Source organism: Castor canadensis, chromosome 3 (assembly GCF_047511655.1).
Source record: "Castor canadensis chromosome 3, mCasCan1.hap1v2, whole genome shotgun sequence".
Classification (NCBI taxonomy): domain Eukaryota; kingdom Metazoa; phylum Chordata; class Mammalia; order Rodentia; family Castoridae; genus Castor; species Castor canadensis.
The window spans coordinates 158,005,618-158,025,119 of NC_133388.1; the positions used below are offsets into that span (position 1 = coordinate 158,005,618).

Sequence of the window (19,502 nt, forward strand, 5' to 3'; positions counted from 1 at the left end):
AGGGAAATATTTTTTTTTATAATTCCTGTAAGGAACAAACATCCAATTTGATCTTTAAAAATAGGACAATAATGAGTGTTGCCTGTTTCCAAATGCACACTTTGCTTAGTAGCTGCCAGTATGAGATACCGCTGGTAAAATATCAATTTACTAAAACCATTAAAAAAAGAAGACAAAAAGAACCCTTTGCCTCTGCTCTGTCTCCAATTTATGCAAGTTACCCCATTGGCAGGATTAGGGTGAATTAATACCAACCTCTTATTGAAGAGCTGAGAAACTGTGGGATTGGTGTACTTAGTGACTGATCCCTCTCCCTGCTAAGCCTGTGATTTGCCTATTACTCAGTGCCAGTAATGTCAAAAAAAATTACTCTTGTGGGTTTATCTGTATTTGTCATTAAGATTTTACTGAGCCATTGAGCCCCAGAAATGGGCTTGCAGTGTACTCTTGCACCTGGCAGTTGAGCCCCATAGCCCTTGTTCCTTGCAGGGTGCCCTGCCTGGCGTCATTGTGGATCTAAGACATGGTGGGAAGCTCTGGACTGCCCAGATGGCTGGGGAGCGCTCATCTGTAGTGCTAACGCTAATCTTGGCCAGGCCTGTGAGTGTCTAGGATGCCTTGATGGGTCCCTAGGTGATTGTTTTGCCTAAGCATCACAATACCTTTATTTACATCCCCAAGAAAGTGTGCAGTGATTTGGGTGTTTTGTAGCTTTTGCTATAAAGGAACCTCACTCTTGACAAAAAGAAGGAATGCCTGAGTTAGTTTAGGACTAGCATTGAGAGGATTGAAACACAGACAAGTTCAGTGGAGTGGAACGAAATGAGCCCATGGTAGGTGTCTAGGTCTCCGTGCTGTCATCGTTCTACTGGATTAGGCTACACAGGCTAATGGAGGCATTAGCCCTTGACTGAGTACAGGTTGCCAGGGTGTTCTGAGTCAGATGGCTGGACACGTGCATTCAGAGGGACGGGGCAGGTTGGGGGTGGCTAGTCGGCACAGTGTAAACCTGAACTGTAAGGTGAGCGAGCTTGTTTCTTAATCTCTCGCCATCCTGATTCTCTTGTCTTTCCTTTCTCAGAGAGCAGAGCTGACGTCTGATAAAGACATGTACCTTGACAACAGCTCCATCGAAGAAGCTTCTGGAGTGTACCCTATTGATGATGACGACTATGCTTCTGCATCTGGCTCAGGTAAGGCTGGCTGCTCTCTGCCTGTACTCACACCGATACATATGCGCACACATGTGCACACACAGACACAAACATACGTTTTGTTGCCATACTTCCAAGAGATGAGCAGCATGTGCAGTGGTTAAGAGCCCCATCTTTGGAGTCAGAGTATCTTGGGTACAGATTCAAGCTCTCTGCCATTTAAGCTCTGAGAACTTGGGAATTTTATTTATTTATTTGGGGGAATTTATTTAACTTTGCTGAGCCTCAGTTTCATCATTTATAAAAAGGGAAAGTAATGATCCTCTTTACCACATTGAGCTGTTGAGATTAAAGGAGTTGACACTTGAACTTTAAATTTTATTCTTAAGAATTTCAGAGGATTGTATGGAGATCACTCTTAAAGAGAATTCCTCAAATAGCAATTTCATAAACTGCCTGCCCTTAGTTAGAGATTATAGATGAGACCAAGAAGTTACATGCTTTTTTAAATTCCTTAGTGTATTGCTCAAAAGTTGGAGGAGCAATGTAGTGGCCAGTAAAACAAGGGTACCTGTGATGCCTGTGACTTCCTTGGTATGTTAGTTATCTATCACTTCTGTACTGCTGTGTAGCAAGTCACTCCAACACTCAGTGGCTCAGAGCAATAGGTATCCATTTAACTCATTCTTCTGCAGGTTGGTGATTTATGGTGGGTTTTTCATGTGTCTGCAGGTGCAGTTTGGGCCTGCATCTTTGCTGATCTTGACCAGCCTCTGCCCTATCTTTGGGGCAGCCTAGTAGACATGGCTGTAGTCCACATGGTGCTTCATCTTCCAGGTGGTCAGGCATTTGTTCACAGAAAGAGAGCTCCCTGGGTAACACGTGTGCTTGTGTGAAGGCTCTTGCAGCCTAGGCTTAGAACTTGCCACAGCATCACTGCCTCCTCACCTCTACCCCCTTTTCCTGGCCAAAGCAAGTCAGAAAGCCAGCCCAAGCTCTGCTTCCTTTTTTTCTTTTTTTCTCTTCTCTTTTCTCTTTCTTCAGCGCTGGGGATCAAATCCAATGTGTTAGTCATTTTTATCTCTGTGACCAAATACCTGACAGAAACAACTTAAGGGAAGAAGAATTTATTTTGCCCATGCTTTCAGAGGGTTTAGTCCATGGTGGTTTGACTCCATCACTTGGGCAGATCATCATGGTGGGGACAGCATGTGGTGGAAAATGTCCTTACTTTGTAGCTGATAGGGAGCAGACAGGGAGGAAGAGACTGGAGACAAGGTATAACCTTCAAAGATGTGCCCCAGTGACCTACTTCCTCCAGCTAGGCTCCACCTCCTAAGGCTTCCAGAACCTCCCAGAATAACACCATCAGCTGGGACCAAGCTTTCAACACATGAGTCTTTCGGGGACATTTCATATTCAAACCATAACACCCAGGGCCTCACGTAAGCTAGGCAAGCACCATACCACTGAGCTGAGTCCCCAACCTCAGACTCCACCTCGTAATGGAAGGAGCTACAGTCACATTGCAGAGGATGTGGCAATTTACTCAAGCTTCTTTACCTGGTAAACGCTTCACCAGGTACCAGGAATGGCTCCCAAGAAGGTGAGAAAAAGGAAAAGATTTTATATATATTTAGTTAATGGACAACTCAGAAGTGTGTGTGCTCAGCAGCGTGCAAGGGAAGTCCTATTCAGACTTTTCTTGGCTAGGGTTTTTATTTCAGATTCAACAGATGGTAAAAGTTTGGCTGAATGTAGATGTATAACAATCGGATTGGTCTAGGCTTCAGAATGACCCAGAACAAATTAAAATCAGTTGTGTCTTGGTGAAGATGGAGACATATAAGGGTATTTTAAGTTGGAAAATGACAAGTTTTAAAAAGACAAGAGAGATGGTGGCTGACCTAATAACAATGAGCTTACAAAGCAAACCTAATGTAAAAATAGTCCTGGTTATTCTTAGGAGAGTGATATATATCACACACGCAGAATGAGTGTGAAAGAGTTGTCCGTGGGCCACAACACTATTAATACCTTTCACTCATGACATCTCTTTTTTTTTTTTAGCACCTCAAAAATGCTTTGCAGCTGTCATTTTCAAAATGTCCCAGGAAGTAATAAATATGAACAATTTTTTGCCCCCATTTCACAGGTCTGAGAGTTATTAGAGGTCTGAAGAGGTTGTCCATGTCATTTTGCTCACTCCTGCCGAGATTGACTTTGCCTTTAATTTAAGAGAAACTAGTACATAGCACTGCCCCTTTCCTCCCCTTCCGGTGAAGGGTAGTTGGAGTAGGTCCTTTGAAATTCTGAACCCACTCATCAGACAAATCAAGGTAAGCCTTAAATGTGGCCCAGACTCTTTAGCCACAGTGCTACCTTCAGGCAGGTCATTGCTATGAAACGATGGAAGGATGTTGTTGTTGACTTTAAAACCACCTTTTGCTGTGGTGTGGCTATTTTTTTCAGCTTAAAGGAAGTAATGGTTGTAACTAAAATTTGGGAAACATTTACCGTGTGTTGGGCAATGCTCCGTCCTTAAAACAGCCCTGTAAGGATAGATTCTACTCTTGTTTCCATTTTTCACATGGGAAAACCTAAGACACAGAGAGATGAAGAAAGTTGCTTCAGGTCACACTGTCAGAATGTCACGGAGGTGGGACAGGGACCAGGGAGTGGGGTTTGTGAGTGTATTCTCTGTCAGTCCTTTGCTGTACTACCTCCCATGTTTAAAGCCCCATTGTAGAGATAAAAGACCTTGCCTCAATGGCACCCAGCCCAGCTAGAAACACCAGGATCCCTCTGGCATTTTGGCAGTGTTACCATCTGGCCTAACTCGTGTCAGCCTACCAGGTAGGAAGGCAAATGGTCTGGAAGAGAATGTCTAAAGGCCCAGGGGAGATGGCCCATGCTACATTGTGTGCAAATGGGCACTGGCAAACAGGAGAACTTTATAGGGATTTACTGTGTGCCACACATGACGCCATGTTCTTGGTACTCCCATGGGAAAAACTTGGTTGGCATCCTCAAGAAACAGAGTCTAATGAGAGAAATAATAATTGTAACACCACACGATGGGTGACAGAACATAGGAAAGTATTGTCCAGCAAAAATACAAGACTTTTGGTTAAAGATGGAAATTAAGCATAAATATTTTCCAGGACCTGAATAAATTGATTATAAATGAATTCAGCATGAATTCACAAGGACAAACAAGACACACTAAAGGAGACAAAAGCCACAAAGTTTTGAAAGCTGGGAAGCAGATGAGCTGATAAGTCTTGGCAGACATGAGAAGGCTGAGTTAGTCAGCACTGAGCAGAGCCAAGACACAAACCAGTCAGCACTGCAGAATCCCCTGGGTACCCAGGATCCACAGCACAAACGGAGGGTGAAAGTAATGTGAATCCAGGATGAGCCATTGAAAGTCTCTTTCAGAAGCAAGTAGGTTACCTGATTCCTTCTCTCCACTGTATAGCAAGAGACTCATGCTCTCCAGTCTCAGAGGAAAACAGGTGACTTAGTATCTGGAATTGAACATAGGGTCTTTGGCCTGAAGATATCTTATTTAAAATGATAAGAATATCTGAACTTCAATGTCAGGCACCTCTAGTCACAGCTACTGGAGAGGCTGGGGTAGGAGAATCACTTGAGCCTAGGAGCTCAAAGCCAGCCTGGGCAACATAGTGAGACCTCATCTAAAAAGAAAAAAACACAGATATACATAAAAATAAGTTCTTAGTAAAAGTTTTTTGATGCTAGCCAGGCATGCCAGCACATACCTGTAATCTAAGCAACTTGGGAGGATAAGGCAAGAGGATCCCTCAAACTTAGCAAGACTCTATCACAAAAGCAAAAGGGCTGGGGACATGGCTCAAGTGGTAGAGCACTTGGAGGACCTGGGTTCAATCTCCAGCACGGCCCAAAACAAGCAAACAAAAACAAAACAAAACAAAAACTTCTTAAATGCTAAGATATGCCTAGGTGTCTTTTTGCAGTCACCTTTCAGAATACTGGCTACCTATCCTTTATGCTCTGGGAAAAGGACTGAGAGACTGCTCTAGGGGGGTGGGTGAACTAAAAGAGACAACACAAAGATGGTGACATTGGGAGCTCTCCAACAAAACACATAGCACTGCCTATACTGGTGAGGTTCACATCTGACACACCTCTGCTAGGTGTTTGGAGCTTCAGGTCAGCTTTTCTATGTCTAAATATGAAAAGACAAGTAAGATTCCCATTGTAATATGAAAGACTGAAAAACATAGAAAGAAGAGAACTTACAGAAAAAAACTTCATTTAATTCAGAGATAAGAAAATTCTTTAATGGTGAAACAAGAACAGGATACTATTAAAAAGGAACATCTTGAAAACAGAGTTCTTGGTGAGCAGAGCTCTCAAATCAAAAAAAGAAAAAAACTCTCAGAAGATGAGAAGATACAGAGGATATTTATTCGTTTACAAAACAAGCATGCATTAGCCACCCACTAATAGGGGGCAGGCACCATTTTAGAACACTTTGGGAAATAAAATTTGACAGTGCTTTCTCTAATGGTGGGAGAATTCTTTATTCATTTATGTATTTCTGTGTTTTCAGGTTTCACCCGTGAAGTTATATTTTTAATGTGTTCTTTTTAAAACTGAGTAATTTCTAAACAGCATAGATTTATTGGTCACAGTTACAGAAGCTGGTAAGTCAGAGACCAAGGTGGCAGTAGATGTGGGGATGTGAGAGCTTGCTTCTTGCTTCATAGATGATGTCTTCTTGCTGCGATCTCATGTGACAGAGTGGTCACAGGAGCTCCCTCGGGCTTCTTTCATAAGGTGGTAAGAGACACCTTCACCTCCTGAAGGCCCCACCTCTTAATACTACTGCACTGGGGACTAAGTTTCAACATAAGAATTTGGGGACATGACATGACATGACAGTCAGGCCATAGCACAAGTAAAAGAAAATGTTATCTATAAAGAGAAACAGAAGAGATCCAGTGATGAGCTGTGGGAACATGGCTAGAATAGAACACACAGCTTTACAATGGAGAGGTCACAGAAGGCTTAGGGACATGACAGTGTAGAGGGGTTTCCCCAGTAGAAACAGGCTCTGGGGTGGGATATTTCAGATTGAGAGAATAGCAGGTGCTGAAATTCAGGAATGGGGAGGGCTCTTTGGTTTCTGGTTTGGTTAAGAGAGTTTGTTTTTTCATTAAAGATGTTAAAAACAGTAGGTGAGGCAGATGACACTTCTGTCTCCAAGCTCAGAAATGCTGGCTTCACAGCTCTCCTCTGTCACACAGCTCCTCTCACTGGTGTGAGTCACCAAACTAGGAGTGGAATAAGGGGAGTCTTGAAAGCCCTTAATTGAAATGTTTCATTCCCTATTGAGATTTTATTCCTTTATAAGAAAATGTTTCATTGTAGTAACAAATGAAGCATATTGTATATAAGACGTGAATAATCAGGTAGGCTGATAGAAAAGAACAGTGTTTTGCATGGATGATGACGATGACAACGACAATGATTTGCTGAACTCAGGGTCTCCTGCTTGCTAGACAAGCACCCTGCCACTTGAACCCTTCCCCCCGAGTCCTTACTGCTTTGGTTGTTTCTCAAATAGGGTCTCAAGTTAACTGGATTGGCCTCCCAACTAGTCCTCCTTATTTCTGCCTCCCAGGGAGCTGGGATTATAGGCATACATCACTGCTGCCAGTCTTAGAGCTATCATAATTAATGATTTATTTTGCATAACATTTTATGAGTACAGAAAGCTTTCAAATAGGTACTGCATCTGTGACATGTTGACATGCATCCCATAATGACAGTTTGGTTAATGATAGACTGAATATACAATGGTGGTCCCTTAACATTAGAAGGAGCTGAAAAAATTCCTATCGCCTGGATATGTGTGTGTATAAAACATATTGATACCATGTATCATAGGTGTGTAGTAGGCTGCACTGTCTATATGTGCGCATACTCCACGATGTTCCCACGACAGTGAAATCCCTTGACACCATTTCCCTAGAACCCCATTGTTAAGTGACACATGAATGTGTATGCACTTTTGAGAGTAAGTTATCATTTTCCACCATTTCATAGGTAAAGAAATTAAGGCCTAAATATTACTTGCCCAAGATAATAGCACTAATAAATTCCAGAACCAGAAAGAGGTTGATTTGTTTGTTTGTTTGTTTGTTTTTAAATGTGAAACCCAGTATTTATTCTGATAGACTGCCATTTCTTTTCTGTAATAATGAGTACACGTGCTCTGGAGTTAAAGGAGACAGCCCATAATATTATGCAATGAGCTGCAGCCATCGCACTGTTCCTGGCACGTCACCTCAGCTTTCAGAACTGCTTATTTCATGGTTATGACTGTAATAAATACTCATTCTTAGGTTTGAGGAATTTAGAGATTTCATCATTCATTATTCATTATTGTCTGAGGAAGCAGGTTAGTTTGAGTTAGAGTTTGAGTCTGTTTTTAGTTATTACAAATTTGACTGTTGATTAACTTTAAAGCAATATTACATTTGCATGTCAGAAAATCTCCAATGTAGAAAGCAAGTGGTTAGTCACTTACTGAACAAACACCAGATCAGAGCTCATAATGCCCCAGACACTGTGTTAGACATTCAAGATGCAAAACAGATGTAATCTCTTGACCTTGCAGTATTTCCAGTCCAGTAGGGGAGACTTTAATCAATAGTTTCACAAATAAATACATAATAAATTTATAGTAAATAAAATTAGGGTAAGAAAAACGATGCTAAAAACTATTTAACAGAAAACTCTGACCTCCTATGGCAGGAGTGTCCTCCCTGAGGCCTGGGGTTGTTAGGAATTAACTAGGTGAGGGTTTCTGGCACAAGGATCAGGGCCCCATGGTTGGTAGAGCACAGGGGTAGTGATGCTAAAAGAAAGCTGAAGAGGTAGGCTGGGGCTGGACCACACAGTTCTCACTTAGCCCAAGAGCAGCGGGGTAAGAATTTTAAACAAGGGGGCAGTAGAGTCACAGCCTATTTGTGGACAATGGACTTGTAGTGATCTTCAAATGGCCTATTAAGGAGAAAAACAGGTACATGGGTTCATGGCAAGATCAGAGTGACTTGGATTAGAGTGGTGGTCCTGGAACCTTAGAAAGGTGTCAGCATGGAGAGATGCTAAGAAGGTAAAATTGACAGGACAGACCGATGGATTCCATATAGAGGTAAGGAAGAGGAAGTCAGGGTGCTGGTATGTGGCGACAGGATTCCAGCTACTTCAAGGTAACATGGGGAACAGACAGTATTTGTGTGGGGAAGGGAGAAATGATGAGTTCTGTTTTGGACAGGATAGAGGTGTATGGTATCTTTGAGTCATTCAAGTGAAAATACAAGCAAACTATTGTATTGGTCTGAATTGGAGAGGGGTGGTAAAAGCTAACATTGAAAATTTGCGCCTCATTCACATTTAGATGGTTATTTGAAGCCATGGGCATGAGTGAGGTCGAAAGTGTAGACTAAGAAGAGGCCTAGAGGAATTTCTTGTATTTGGCATTCAGATAGGAGAAGGGGAAATTGCCAAGGAGACTTAGAATAGCCAGAGAAGCCAGGAAGTTGTAGACACCCAGAGAAATGGAGTGTTTCAAGGAGATGGCAGTTGACAGTGGCCAGTGGTGCTAGGTAGGAGCATGTTAGTCGGTTTCCATTATTGTAACATAACACCTGAGAGTATCAGCTTAAAAAGAGGAAAGGTTCATTTTGGCTCATGGTTTTGCAGGCCTCAGTCCATGTTGGTTGGCCCATGGCTTTTGGGCCTGTAGTGGTCGGGGTGTGTGGCAGAAGAAGCTGCTTATCTCATGGATGCCAGTAAGCAAAAGGGAGAGGCAGGAAGGGACCAGGCTCCCAGTATCCCTTTCAGAGACATGGCCCCCCCAAAGTTCCACTATCTCCTAATAGTGCCAGGAGCTAAGGACACAGCCTGCAACACATGGACCTTTGAGGGACACTGAGATTTGATTAGACAAGGACCACTTGAAAAATGCCATTGGATGTGGCAACAGAGAGGGCATTGGTGACCTTACAAAAAGTATCAATACTGTGATGACGGGGACTCCAGCAGGAAGAAGCAGCACAGTGTGGAGGTGGTGAGGGGGCAGGAGCCAGTGAGGGTCCCCGCCACCATGGGGAGAGTCAAATGAGGCAGGGGATGTGTCAGCTGTCAGCATTTCTTTTTGTCATGTTTGGGTTAAAAATGGGGAAAGGAGCGTGTTTCAATGTAGACAAGAAAAAAGGTCGCTGAGCAGGAAAGCTTGACATGCAAGGGAAAGAGGGCTACTTACGGGTGTTGAGGACAGTAACAGGGGAAAACCTTGCCAGGCGCCCCCACAACCCTGGTGAAGCTGCTTCATGACAGTGAGCTTTGTGCCAAACACTCAGGGGCCAGCACATTGAGAAAACATGTCTCTGTCAGGCTCGGTGTCAGACGGCATTGCTGACAACGTACAAATCTCTGTCATGATTTGCATGCTCAACTCACCTTCACTTCTTTTCTAGGAGCCGACGAGGACATCGAGAGTCCAGAGCTGACAACATCTCGACCCCTTCCAAAGATACTGATCACCAGTGCTGTTCCCAAAGTGGAGACCACCACGCTGAAGACGCAGAGCAAGCTGCCTGCTCAGACGAAGGTGCGTTTTGTGTTGCATGCGTGGTCATGTTGTCGTAAGCACTCCTCTGTTCTGACTGTACAGAGTAGTCCTTTTGAGAGGCCCCACTTAAAATTAGGTAAAGACAAATGGCCTCATCACCCCAGGACTGTAAATGACTCATCCTTCCTCCTTAGGACCACTTTGGTGGCATTTACGTACTTGCTGCCTTTATCACCCAGGACTAGCTTCCATATAAATATTTTTTCCTCTTAAACCCCTACAGCAATCATAACTATGTTTATTTGCTTAAGCCAAGAAGAAAAATTTTTTGGTGGCAGTGGTGTTTGAAGTCAGGCACTCACACTTGCTAGGCAAGTGCTCTACCATGCCTCTAGCCCTTTTTATTTATTTATTTATTTTTGTTTTAGCTATTTTTCAGTTTGAGTCTTGTACTCTTTGCCTGGGGCTAGCCTCAGACCAAGAACCTCCTACCTGTGACCTCCCAGGTAGTTGGTATCACAGACATACTCTACCACCACATCTGGCTTATTGGTTGAGTAAAGATCTTGCTAACTTTTACCCAGGCTGGCCTCGCCAACACCGCCCTCCTACATAGCTGGGATTGCAGCCATGTACGGCTACACCTGGCTGTAGCCAAGAAAATGTTCTTTTTCTCATTTCATGGAGAATGTTTTGAGTTAAAACCATTGAGAACTTTACATGTGCTGGAACAGGCTTTGGGGTGAGACTTCAGGTCATATTGGAAGATTGAACATGCTTACTGAGTCATTTCATAGTCTCCACAGGCCTGTCATCCGTGTAAACTTGGACCACTTACAGTGATAATGATGGAGCTAGGCACATCTGTATTTATTCATTTTGAGAGCCAACTTAGTAAGAATGAGATGGTTGGCTTTAGAACAGGACAAAGCTACCAGCTAAGGAAAGCTACAAGCTTGTGACTTGACTTTGTTAGCATTATACTGCAGTCAGCTGGCTAGAGTAATAGGTAAGCTATTTTACGTTAGAAACTATGTGTCAAAGGCCTAGGTTTCAAACCCTGGATCCAATTCGTATTTCTTGGGTCATTAAGGAGATTAGATGTGAATGCATATAGTCTGGCACCTAAGACTTAGTAAGCATTCTGTAAACACTAATTGAATTTGGAGCAGCAGAAGAGACTAAGCCAGTTCACCCAGTGAGCATATGTAATGTAAGAGCTGCAGAGCTAGACTTGACAGAGGCTTTGGGGTAACATGCTACATAGGAAAACTTAGAAACCCGAGCGTCCCCTTTTGGAGCTCACATATCTGTTGATTAGAAGTGAAATTCTGCTAAGCTATTGCAGCAGACAGTGCATGGAAAGCTGTTTCATAAGGAAGTGACATGACTGCTCTGCCGTGGGAAGTACCCTTCTGCAGAGGTGGTCTTTTTCTGCCCTTACCAGAGAACATTTTCTCTTCCTCCTCTTCCTTGGTTGTCCTAGTGCATGGAACCGGGATGGGGAATGACACAGACAAAGCCTAAAAGCTCTCTGCATTTGCAGAGAAGCCAAGAGGTGAGCTCTACACAGGTTCCCATGTTCTCTCTAGGCTTAGGAAGGGCCATTATTGCTGGCAGACTGACCTCCCGAGCTAGGCAATAGGAAAGCAAGAAGCTCCTTGAGGACAGAGGCAGACATCTGTTGCATGTTCAGGCTCATGCCTGGAAGCTGCTTCATCAGTGTCAAAGTTGAATGAATGAAAGAAGGAAGAATAATGAGAAGTAGGAAGTGCAGTTGAAGGTAGGATGGCTGAGTAGCTCAGAGTACGTGGGAGCACAGTTACGCTTATGACTGTGGAAAGATGCATTTAGTCTTTGCCACATTTTTCCTTGACCTCTTCTTATGACAGATACTTTGATGTTAGTGACTGTTAGGATTTACTAGCTCAAGGCAAGAACCCCCTAGGTCAGTTCTGGCTTTCAGTGATAAAGAGTTTTCTGCTAGGCATGGTGATCCATGCCTGTAATACCAACTACTCAGAAGGTGGCGGTAGGTGGACTGTGATCCAGGTCAGTGTGGGCAAAAATGTGAGACCCAAACTGAAAAGCAAGCTAAAAACAAAAGGACTAGCCAGGCACCAGTTGCTCACACATGTAATCCTAGGTACTCAGGAGGCAGAGATGAGGAGGATTGCGTTTCAAAGCCAGCAGGGCAAATAGTTTGCGAGACCCTATCTCAATGAAACCCGTCACAAAAAAGGGCTGGTGGAGTGACTCAAGGTGTAGGCCCTGAGTTCAAACCCCGGTACCACACACACACACACACACACACACACACACACACACACACACATGAGTTTATTTAGATTTCTGGTCTGTTGACATCAATGGACTGAAGATTAGTCTAAGATTATAAAAATTCATTTAAGGAAGTCAAGATAAACAATATAGACATTTGTCAGATGAGTTTAGAAAGTAAAGATCCTAGAACATTTTTCTATATTTCTAGTCCTATTGTCATTTATATTCAGTGTAATAATAAAGGTTCATCCATTCATGGGAGATTTATTTATATGGGTAAATGCTGTTGTAAGTACTGATATTGATAATATTGATCATGACTAGTGATTTAACTTTGCATTTTGTTGTTGCGTGGTATAGCTGAATTAAATATTGCCTCTAGAATACCTTAGTGAGGGGTTTGCTTTCACATGGGTCTCACAGTGGCATTTGTGTCACTATTACAGGCTTTTTCTCTAGTTTCTTGAGAATTTATTGATTAAAACGCAGGGGTTTTTTATGCAGAGCATCACTCATTCCATTGCCATGGCAATCAAACAGCCAGACATGGATGCGACAGACCTTTAATTGGCTTCATTTAATTATTCATGCTGCCTTGTTTGTAATTTCATCTTGCACATGTATATATATATATTTATATATATATATGAGAGTTAAGATAATTCAGATTAGTTCTATACTGTGGAATGGTTTCTTCTTAGTCAAGACTATTTCTATACAGTAGAGCTTTTTCATTTGAAAAGCAGTGACTAGTCCATCCAGAGCACCTTGACCCTTGTGCGCTGATAAGGCCATTCCAGTAAGTGCCCATGGCTGCAGTTCACTTGAGACTTTCTGTCCCCACTCTCCAAGATCCCTAGAAGGCATACTTTTTTTTAATCCTTTCTTTCTTTGCTTTTTTCCCCCATTACTAGCTCAGAAGCTTAATCAAAGGGAACTAACAAAGTCATTTTTAATTGACTTTAGGGACTCAAAACCCTGAAATCCTGTGTTTTGCCATAATGATTAGCTAAAGAGGACGTGAATTATTTAAACTCAGTGTCGAATGTTACAGAAGCTGCTGTGTCCATCTCATTTCCCAGCAAAGCTGCTTACTGCTCTTGCTTGACATGCAAACCTGGGTGTCCACCTCCTTGGCTTCTGTCTTTCCTCTCCTAACTCTAACAGCAGGGCAGTGCTCATGAGTAGTGAAAGGTTTCCTAGGTTGGAACTCAGATCATCTAGTCTCTGATCTGTTGTCTGTCCCTCTACCAGGGAGCCAGTTAGTACAGGCTTCCCATGAGAAAAAAAAAATGGAGCAAAAACTCAGTCAAAATATTGTCAACCAGTTTCTCTCATCTGATTTACTTTGGCACATGAAAACCAAGGAGGACCTTTCATACTTTCTTCTATAACAATATAGAAAACCGTGGAATGTTGGGTGCATGTTGTATAATAGTGAACTGATGATTTCTCTGTCATCATGGAAAGGTGGCTGTCCCTGCCATGGAAATCATTGCAGGTTGAGGTTTAGGCAGTACAGAGTTTCTTGAAACTTGGGGAAAAAAAGACACTTTATTATACTTCATCACAAACCATCTTCAGTGGAAGCCTTGTGTGTTTTGATCACTGAGATAGGGACCCACTGATCTTGCAAGCCCTGGAGTTCAAATGGATCCATCTTGTCTAGCTTGTGATCCTTTCCAGAAATTAGGGTGACTTTAAGACAGCCCAAGGAAGTAAGGTCTTTTCTTCTTACCATTTTAGCCCTGTGGACTTAAGTAGCAAGCTGCCATTTTGGATGAACCCCAACCTTCAGAAGGCAATCAGTTATAATATGGAATATTAGGTTTCTATAGAGTCCTAGTAAAGATGGTTGGATATCCTTAGGAAGACTGGTAGAGCTAAAAAGGCTTATTGTCGGCAGTCTTGAGAGCTCATTGGGATTGACAGTGTTTTTCATTAGGAATGTTGACCAGTGAGAACTTCAGCCTGATAGAGAGGAGACAACTCATTAGAACTGAACTTCTCAAAATCAGGGTTCTCAAACCATAGAATCATATGGGGAACTTCAAATAAACAACAATAAAGAGAAACAATAGCTTTCCCACTGCAGACCAAGTGAGGCAGAATCTATAGGTTTATAGGGCCAGTGTGGGTGTGTGCGCAACTCAGAATTTAGCATCACCTTGAGTGGTTCACAGGAGATGGCTAGTGAATTCTGAAAGTTAGAAAGGCAGCAGAAGTTCTGTACTGGTGAGATAGAATGGAAAATGTTCTGGGTTTTCAGAGAGGTGAAATATCGTTAAGGACAAGTGGACAATAAAGAAAGTGAGAAATCTGGGTTAGGGATAGAACTGCATGAACCAGAACACAGATGTTCAGAATCAGTTTTGGCCTCTGGAGTTTTCTTGTGGGGAGTAAGGGGTGGGCTGGGGGGAGGAAGCTGCTCAACAGGTACAGTTCTGAGGGTGTTGCAGCTTGAGTGTGATGTGTTAAAGACCTGAACAAGTGGAAATGAGACTCCAAGGAAGGAATTGAATTTGACAGATGGATGAGAGGCAAATTGATGGGACTGTGATATAGGAGAACATACAATATGAAATGTGCTAAAATGTAAAATAGTAAGCACCCCCCCATACCCACATGTATACACTATGGCAACATGAGTAGAAATAGGAAAGAGGCTGATATGGTTCAGCAGTAAATATTTTTTAGACTTAACATGAAGAGTTCAAGGTGGTGTAGTGAAGGGTTAATGTCTGGCTAGGCAGGGATAATGCTGACTGTATATGAGGCATTGTGAGAGTTCTTACTGTAAACGTTCTTTAGCATTGTTGTGTGTCCAAGAAGCCAGGTTTCTTGAAGTCTTAGTCCAGGGGTTTGCTGAAAGTACCAGACTGAGTAGAGGGAAGCAAGACAGTAAGACTGAGGACTGCTTCCCCTGGAATGAGAGCTGGGAGCAGAGCTGAAAGAGTTGGGAGAATTTGGGTGTTACTAGGTTAGAGCAGCTGGAGGAAGCTGATGGCCTGAAGTCAGAATAGAAGTAGGAAAGCAAGAGTTCACAGGAGATGTCAACTGAAACACTAACCATGTCATTTGATTTATTGTGGACTCATTAAACACCCATCTTGCCTATTTATGTGATAAGCCATATGGAAAACCATGAACTACATAGGTCATCATAGGGCCTAATGATCATTCCAGTTATTTTGTAAGCTCATTATTTAAAAAGGAAAGGAATGTTGGAACATACACATCTACTATTTCTTCTTTGCAGCATATTTTTAAAAATCAATACAATGTTTTCATTTTTCCCATGCCAGTCACCTGAAGAAATTGATAAGGAGGAAGTTAACCTTTCTGACTCTGAAAGGAAAATGGACCCAGCTGAAGAGGATACAAACGTGTATACTGAGAAACACTCAGACAACCTGTTTAAACGGACAGAAGTCCTTGCAGGTGAGTAGCTGAGTGCCTGTCTGGTTCGAGGATGCTTTAAACAGGTCTCACTTTCTCTTAAGTGATACTCAGGTGCAGCAAATCTTGCTGAATATTATCTTCCTCCTGGAAGCAGTTTTGAAAATCTTCATTCCAGAGAGAAAAGCAAGAGGAGGGGCAAACTTTGCCTTTCTTTCCTGCCAGGTCTCTCTGCCTAGCCTTAGTCAGCCCTGAGGAAAGGTGGAAGGTAAGAAGTAGCCTAAAAGAGGAAAGTGATGATCCAAATTGGTCCAGAACAAGCATGCATGGGAGGCGACAGGGTGTGAGCACCACTCCGCTTTGCTTCAAGTTAAACTTAAGGACTTTGTGGGGAAGGTAGATGACACAAATACTGCCCCAAGTGTTAAAAGAATGTTCTCTCTAATTTCAATTTATCTGATGGAAGTTCAAGTTGAGCACCCCTAACCTGAGAATCTGAAATTTGAAATGCTCCACAATCCAGAACTTTTTAACTCCCGACATGAGCTCACAAGTGGAAAATTCCATGCCTCATCTCTTGTGATGGGTTGCAGTCAAAACACAGACATACAACTCCAGCTTTGCTTCATGCACAGAATTATGAAAACATTGTATAAAATTTCCTTCAGGCTGTTGTATGAGGTTTCTATGAAGCATAAATGAATTTCATGTTTAGACTTGTGTGCCATCTCCAGTATATGTCATTGGGTATATACAAATATTCCAAAAGCCAAAATTGTATGTACTCCAAAGCACTTCTAGTCCCAAGAATTTCAGATTCAAGGTTATTCAACCTATACTAACATTTGTTTTAAAGATGATTTGCAGGATTTAAGAACACCTGACTTTTGAAAGAGTCTCACATTCAAGCCTAGAAAGAAATTTGCATACTTTTCTTTATATTTACTCTTAAAAAAATTTGTCAGTTATACCATATTTGGTATTTTCATTGAGAAAGCAGCCAGATGATTTGAATATGAGGTGCAACAACTAAAAAGACAAAAGCATTTGAGAGTAAGGAATTAAGCCTAGGTCACAGCTGGATTTTTTTCTTATGCAGGCTTTTGAGTGATATTAATACTAATCAAAGGAAGTATTACTGTACCTTGGTGAAGAATGTCAGATTTGCATAATTACCTTTATCGAAGCCAGTTTTTTTTTTTTAATTTTTAAATTGGGTTTTCAGATTAAGCCTTTTATATGAGTGTAAATAGACTGGGCTTGACAAAGCTAGTTTCTGTACCCCTTGAGTCTCATCCAAGAGTAATGTCATGTTGGTGAATTTCAGCTGTCATCGCGGGTGGTGTGATCGGCTTTCTCTTTGCAATTTTCCTCATCCTGCTGTTGGTGTACCGCATGAGAAAGAAGGATGAAGGAAGTTACGACCTTGGGGAACGCAAACCATCCAGTGCTGCTTACCAGAAGGCACCTACCAAGGAGTTCTACGCCTAGTGTCTCTATTTATGAGATCACTGAACTTTTCAAAATAAAGCTTTTGCATAGAATAATGAAGATCTTTGTTTTTGTTTTTTGATTTTTGGTTTTTTTCATTGAAGAGCCATTCTGGCACTTTAATGCTAAAATCCCATTGTATTTAAAACTTTTCATGTATTTCTTTAGAACCGAAGTAAAATTAAAATTTAACATCTGCAGTGTTCTGTGAATAGCAGTGGCAAAATATTATGTTACAAAAACCCTTGAAACTTCTATGCGTAAATACAAAATGATCGGTTTTTTTGTCCTATGGTTCTAAGATGAAAGCTGTTTCATTTGTCAGCATGTCTCAGATTGACCGTACCAAGTTGGTCTTGCTTTGTTAATTTATCTCTTGTCCCCTCTTCTCTGCCCACCCGTCTTGTCCCCTGAAAAACCAAACTGAACCCTATGCCTTTTGTAGCTGTCATGGTGCAATTTGTCTTTGGATGATTCAGATAATGGTAATTTAGTGTATATGTGATTTTCAAATATGTAAACTTAAACTTCCACTTTGTGTAAATTTTTAAATGTCAGACTATCCATTTTACACTTGCTTTATTTTTTCATTACCTGTAGCTTCAGGCAGATTTGTAACAGCAAATTAATGTGTAAAATCGGATTATTACTACAAAACCGTTTAGTCCTATCTTACCTAATCAGATCTTCTTTTGGGAAGGTTTGATGTGACTTACTGATAAGCCTCAGCAAACCCAAAGATGCTAACAGTATTTTGAGAAGTTGCTGCAGATTCCTTTGGCCACTGTATTTGTTAATTTCTTGCAATGAAGGTACGAGTTGGGGTTTAAAGAAAAAAAAATCAGTTTTTGTTCTTAAAAATTTAAGTTGTAAACATCTTTTTAAGCCTTTGAAGTGCCTATGATTCTATGTAACTTGTCGCAGACTGGTGTTAATGAGTATATATAACAGTTTAAAAAAAGTTGGTATTTTATAAGCACAGACAATTCTAATGGTAATTTTTGTAGTCTTATGAATAGACAAATTGTAATTTGGGAACATAAAAACTACTGAATAAATCATGTGGCCTAATGTTGAAAATGTCACTCTTATAAATTTTGTACATTTTCGATCAAATGTACATCTCTCCCTTGCTAATGACCGTCTGCTCTCAAGGATGATGTGGGTTTGATTTCTGAGTATTCCACAGTGTCTGAAATCAAGACCAAAGAACCCATCAAGTGAGGCTGTTTATTTCCAGATTCACTTCTGAACTGGCCAGAGGAAATGAGTGTACCACCCCATGGTGTGACTGGGTACAGGTCTTGAAAGGCTGCCAGGGAATTTTGAAGTTTGCAACCTTTATAGGATAGCTGATGGCAATATCGACACAGATACTTGCCTTTGCAAATAACTTTGAAGACTCTAAAGTCCAAGAACTGAAGGGAACTTTCTGGAAGTAGGTATCTCAGGCTTAGTCCTATAGAATGACTTACTTTTGAAAATGTGTGCCAAAGCTCTCCTGAAGCTTAAACCGAAGACCTTGTGTGTGGAACATCACAGCCCACAATTCAAGGAAGGAGGAAAGGATAGGGAAGCTCTCTGTTAAATGAGAGCCTTGCTGCTTAGGACTGAAGTTGCTAGAAAGAGTGACACCTGAGGAGGAGACTGAAGTATGAAGGTACCCTGGCTGGGTACCTAACTGTACTGAACAGATCCTTTTTTTTTTTTTTTTTCTATTTTACCATTAGTTTTGCTTTAAACTGTGAGCCCTGGAAGTAGAATGGACAGCAAAACAGCAACTCTTCCAACATTTCATTTATTTTTAATAAACTTTGAACAATTTGTTTCAAGAACATTTCCTGGAATTGCCACAGAACGCTTTAAAAAAAAAAGTATTTTTAAAGCAACACTTGAAGCTGTGTTTTACCTAAATCTTAGATGGCCTTAATTCTTAAATTCCTGCCCTTCACGCTCAGACTCGATTCGTTTTATTTCAAATGATTAAAAGGAAATGGCAGGCCCTTCTAAAGCTGCATAATGTCCCACAATTCCAGAAGCAAAGAAGGCAGTGGGAATACCTCTAACTGCGAAGCAGAGTGAAAAATCTCATAGAATAACTTGCTTGGAGTATCTGTGCCAGGAAAAGAAATTTTTTCTGGCAAATATTTTGTCACTGCTGTAAAGCAAAATATTTGTTAAAGTGCCAAAATAAAGTCTGTCATGCCGAAAGTAAATCATTGTATAGACTGACATCCAGTTTTCTTCAGTGATATGTTTTCTGCTTAGTTCATTGTTTTTAAATTTTTAAGATGTAGTAAATAATACTATAAAAGGTGTTAGTAATCTCGACTAAGTTCAGGAAAATTTCGTTAAAATACAAATATCAAACCAGTGTGAAAATTTCCTGTTTCCTTGACCACATGTAAATGAGCTGCTTTGTGTGAACATGGCTTTGTGCTGGAGACACGTGCAGTATTCAGACTGGCCCATTTTCAACACATGGTGGGGGAAATGGGATGAGCTCGTGGTTTTTTTTTAATCCAAGGTTCAGCTTCGGGTAT

At 41.4% G+C, this 19,502-nt stretch overlaps 1 protein-coding gene across 1 annotated transcript in view; it reads left to right on the forward strand.

The window, feature by feature from the left end:
- Positions 1 to 18,039, forward strand: part of Sdc2 (syndecan 2) — a 101,532-nt gene extending 83,493 nt beyond the window's left edge. Inside the window, exons 2-5 of the mRNA XM_020172215.2 lie at positions 1,082 to 1,193; positions 9,692 to 9,825; positions 15,375 to 15,510; positions 16,796 to 18,039. Coding sequence (XP_020027804.1) covers positions 1,082 to 1,193; positions 9,692 to 9,825; positions 15,375 to 15,510; positions 16,796 to 16,959 — 546 coding nt within the window. The 3' untranslated portion in view covers positions 16,960 to 18,039. The remainder of the gene's footprint in view (positions 1 to 1,081; positions 1,194 to 9,691; positions 9,826 to 15,374; positions 15,511 to 16,795) is intronic.
- Positions 18,040 to 19,502: the final 1,463 nt, after the last annotated feature.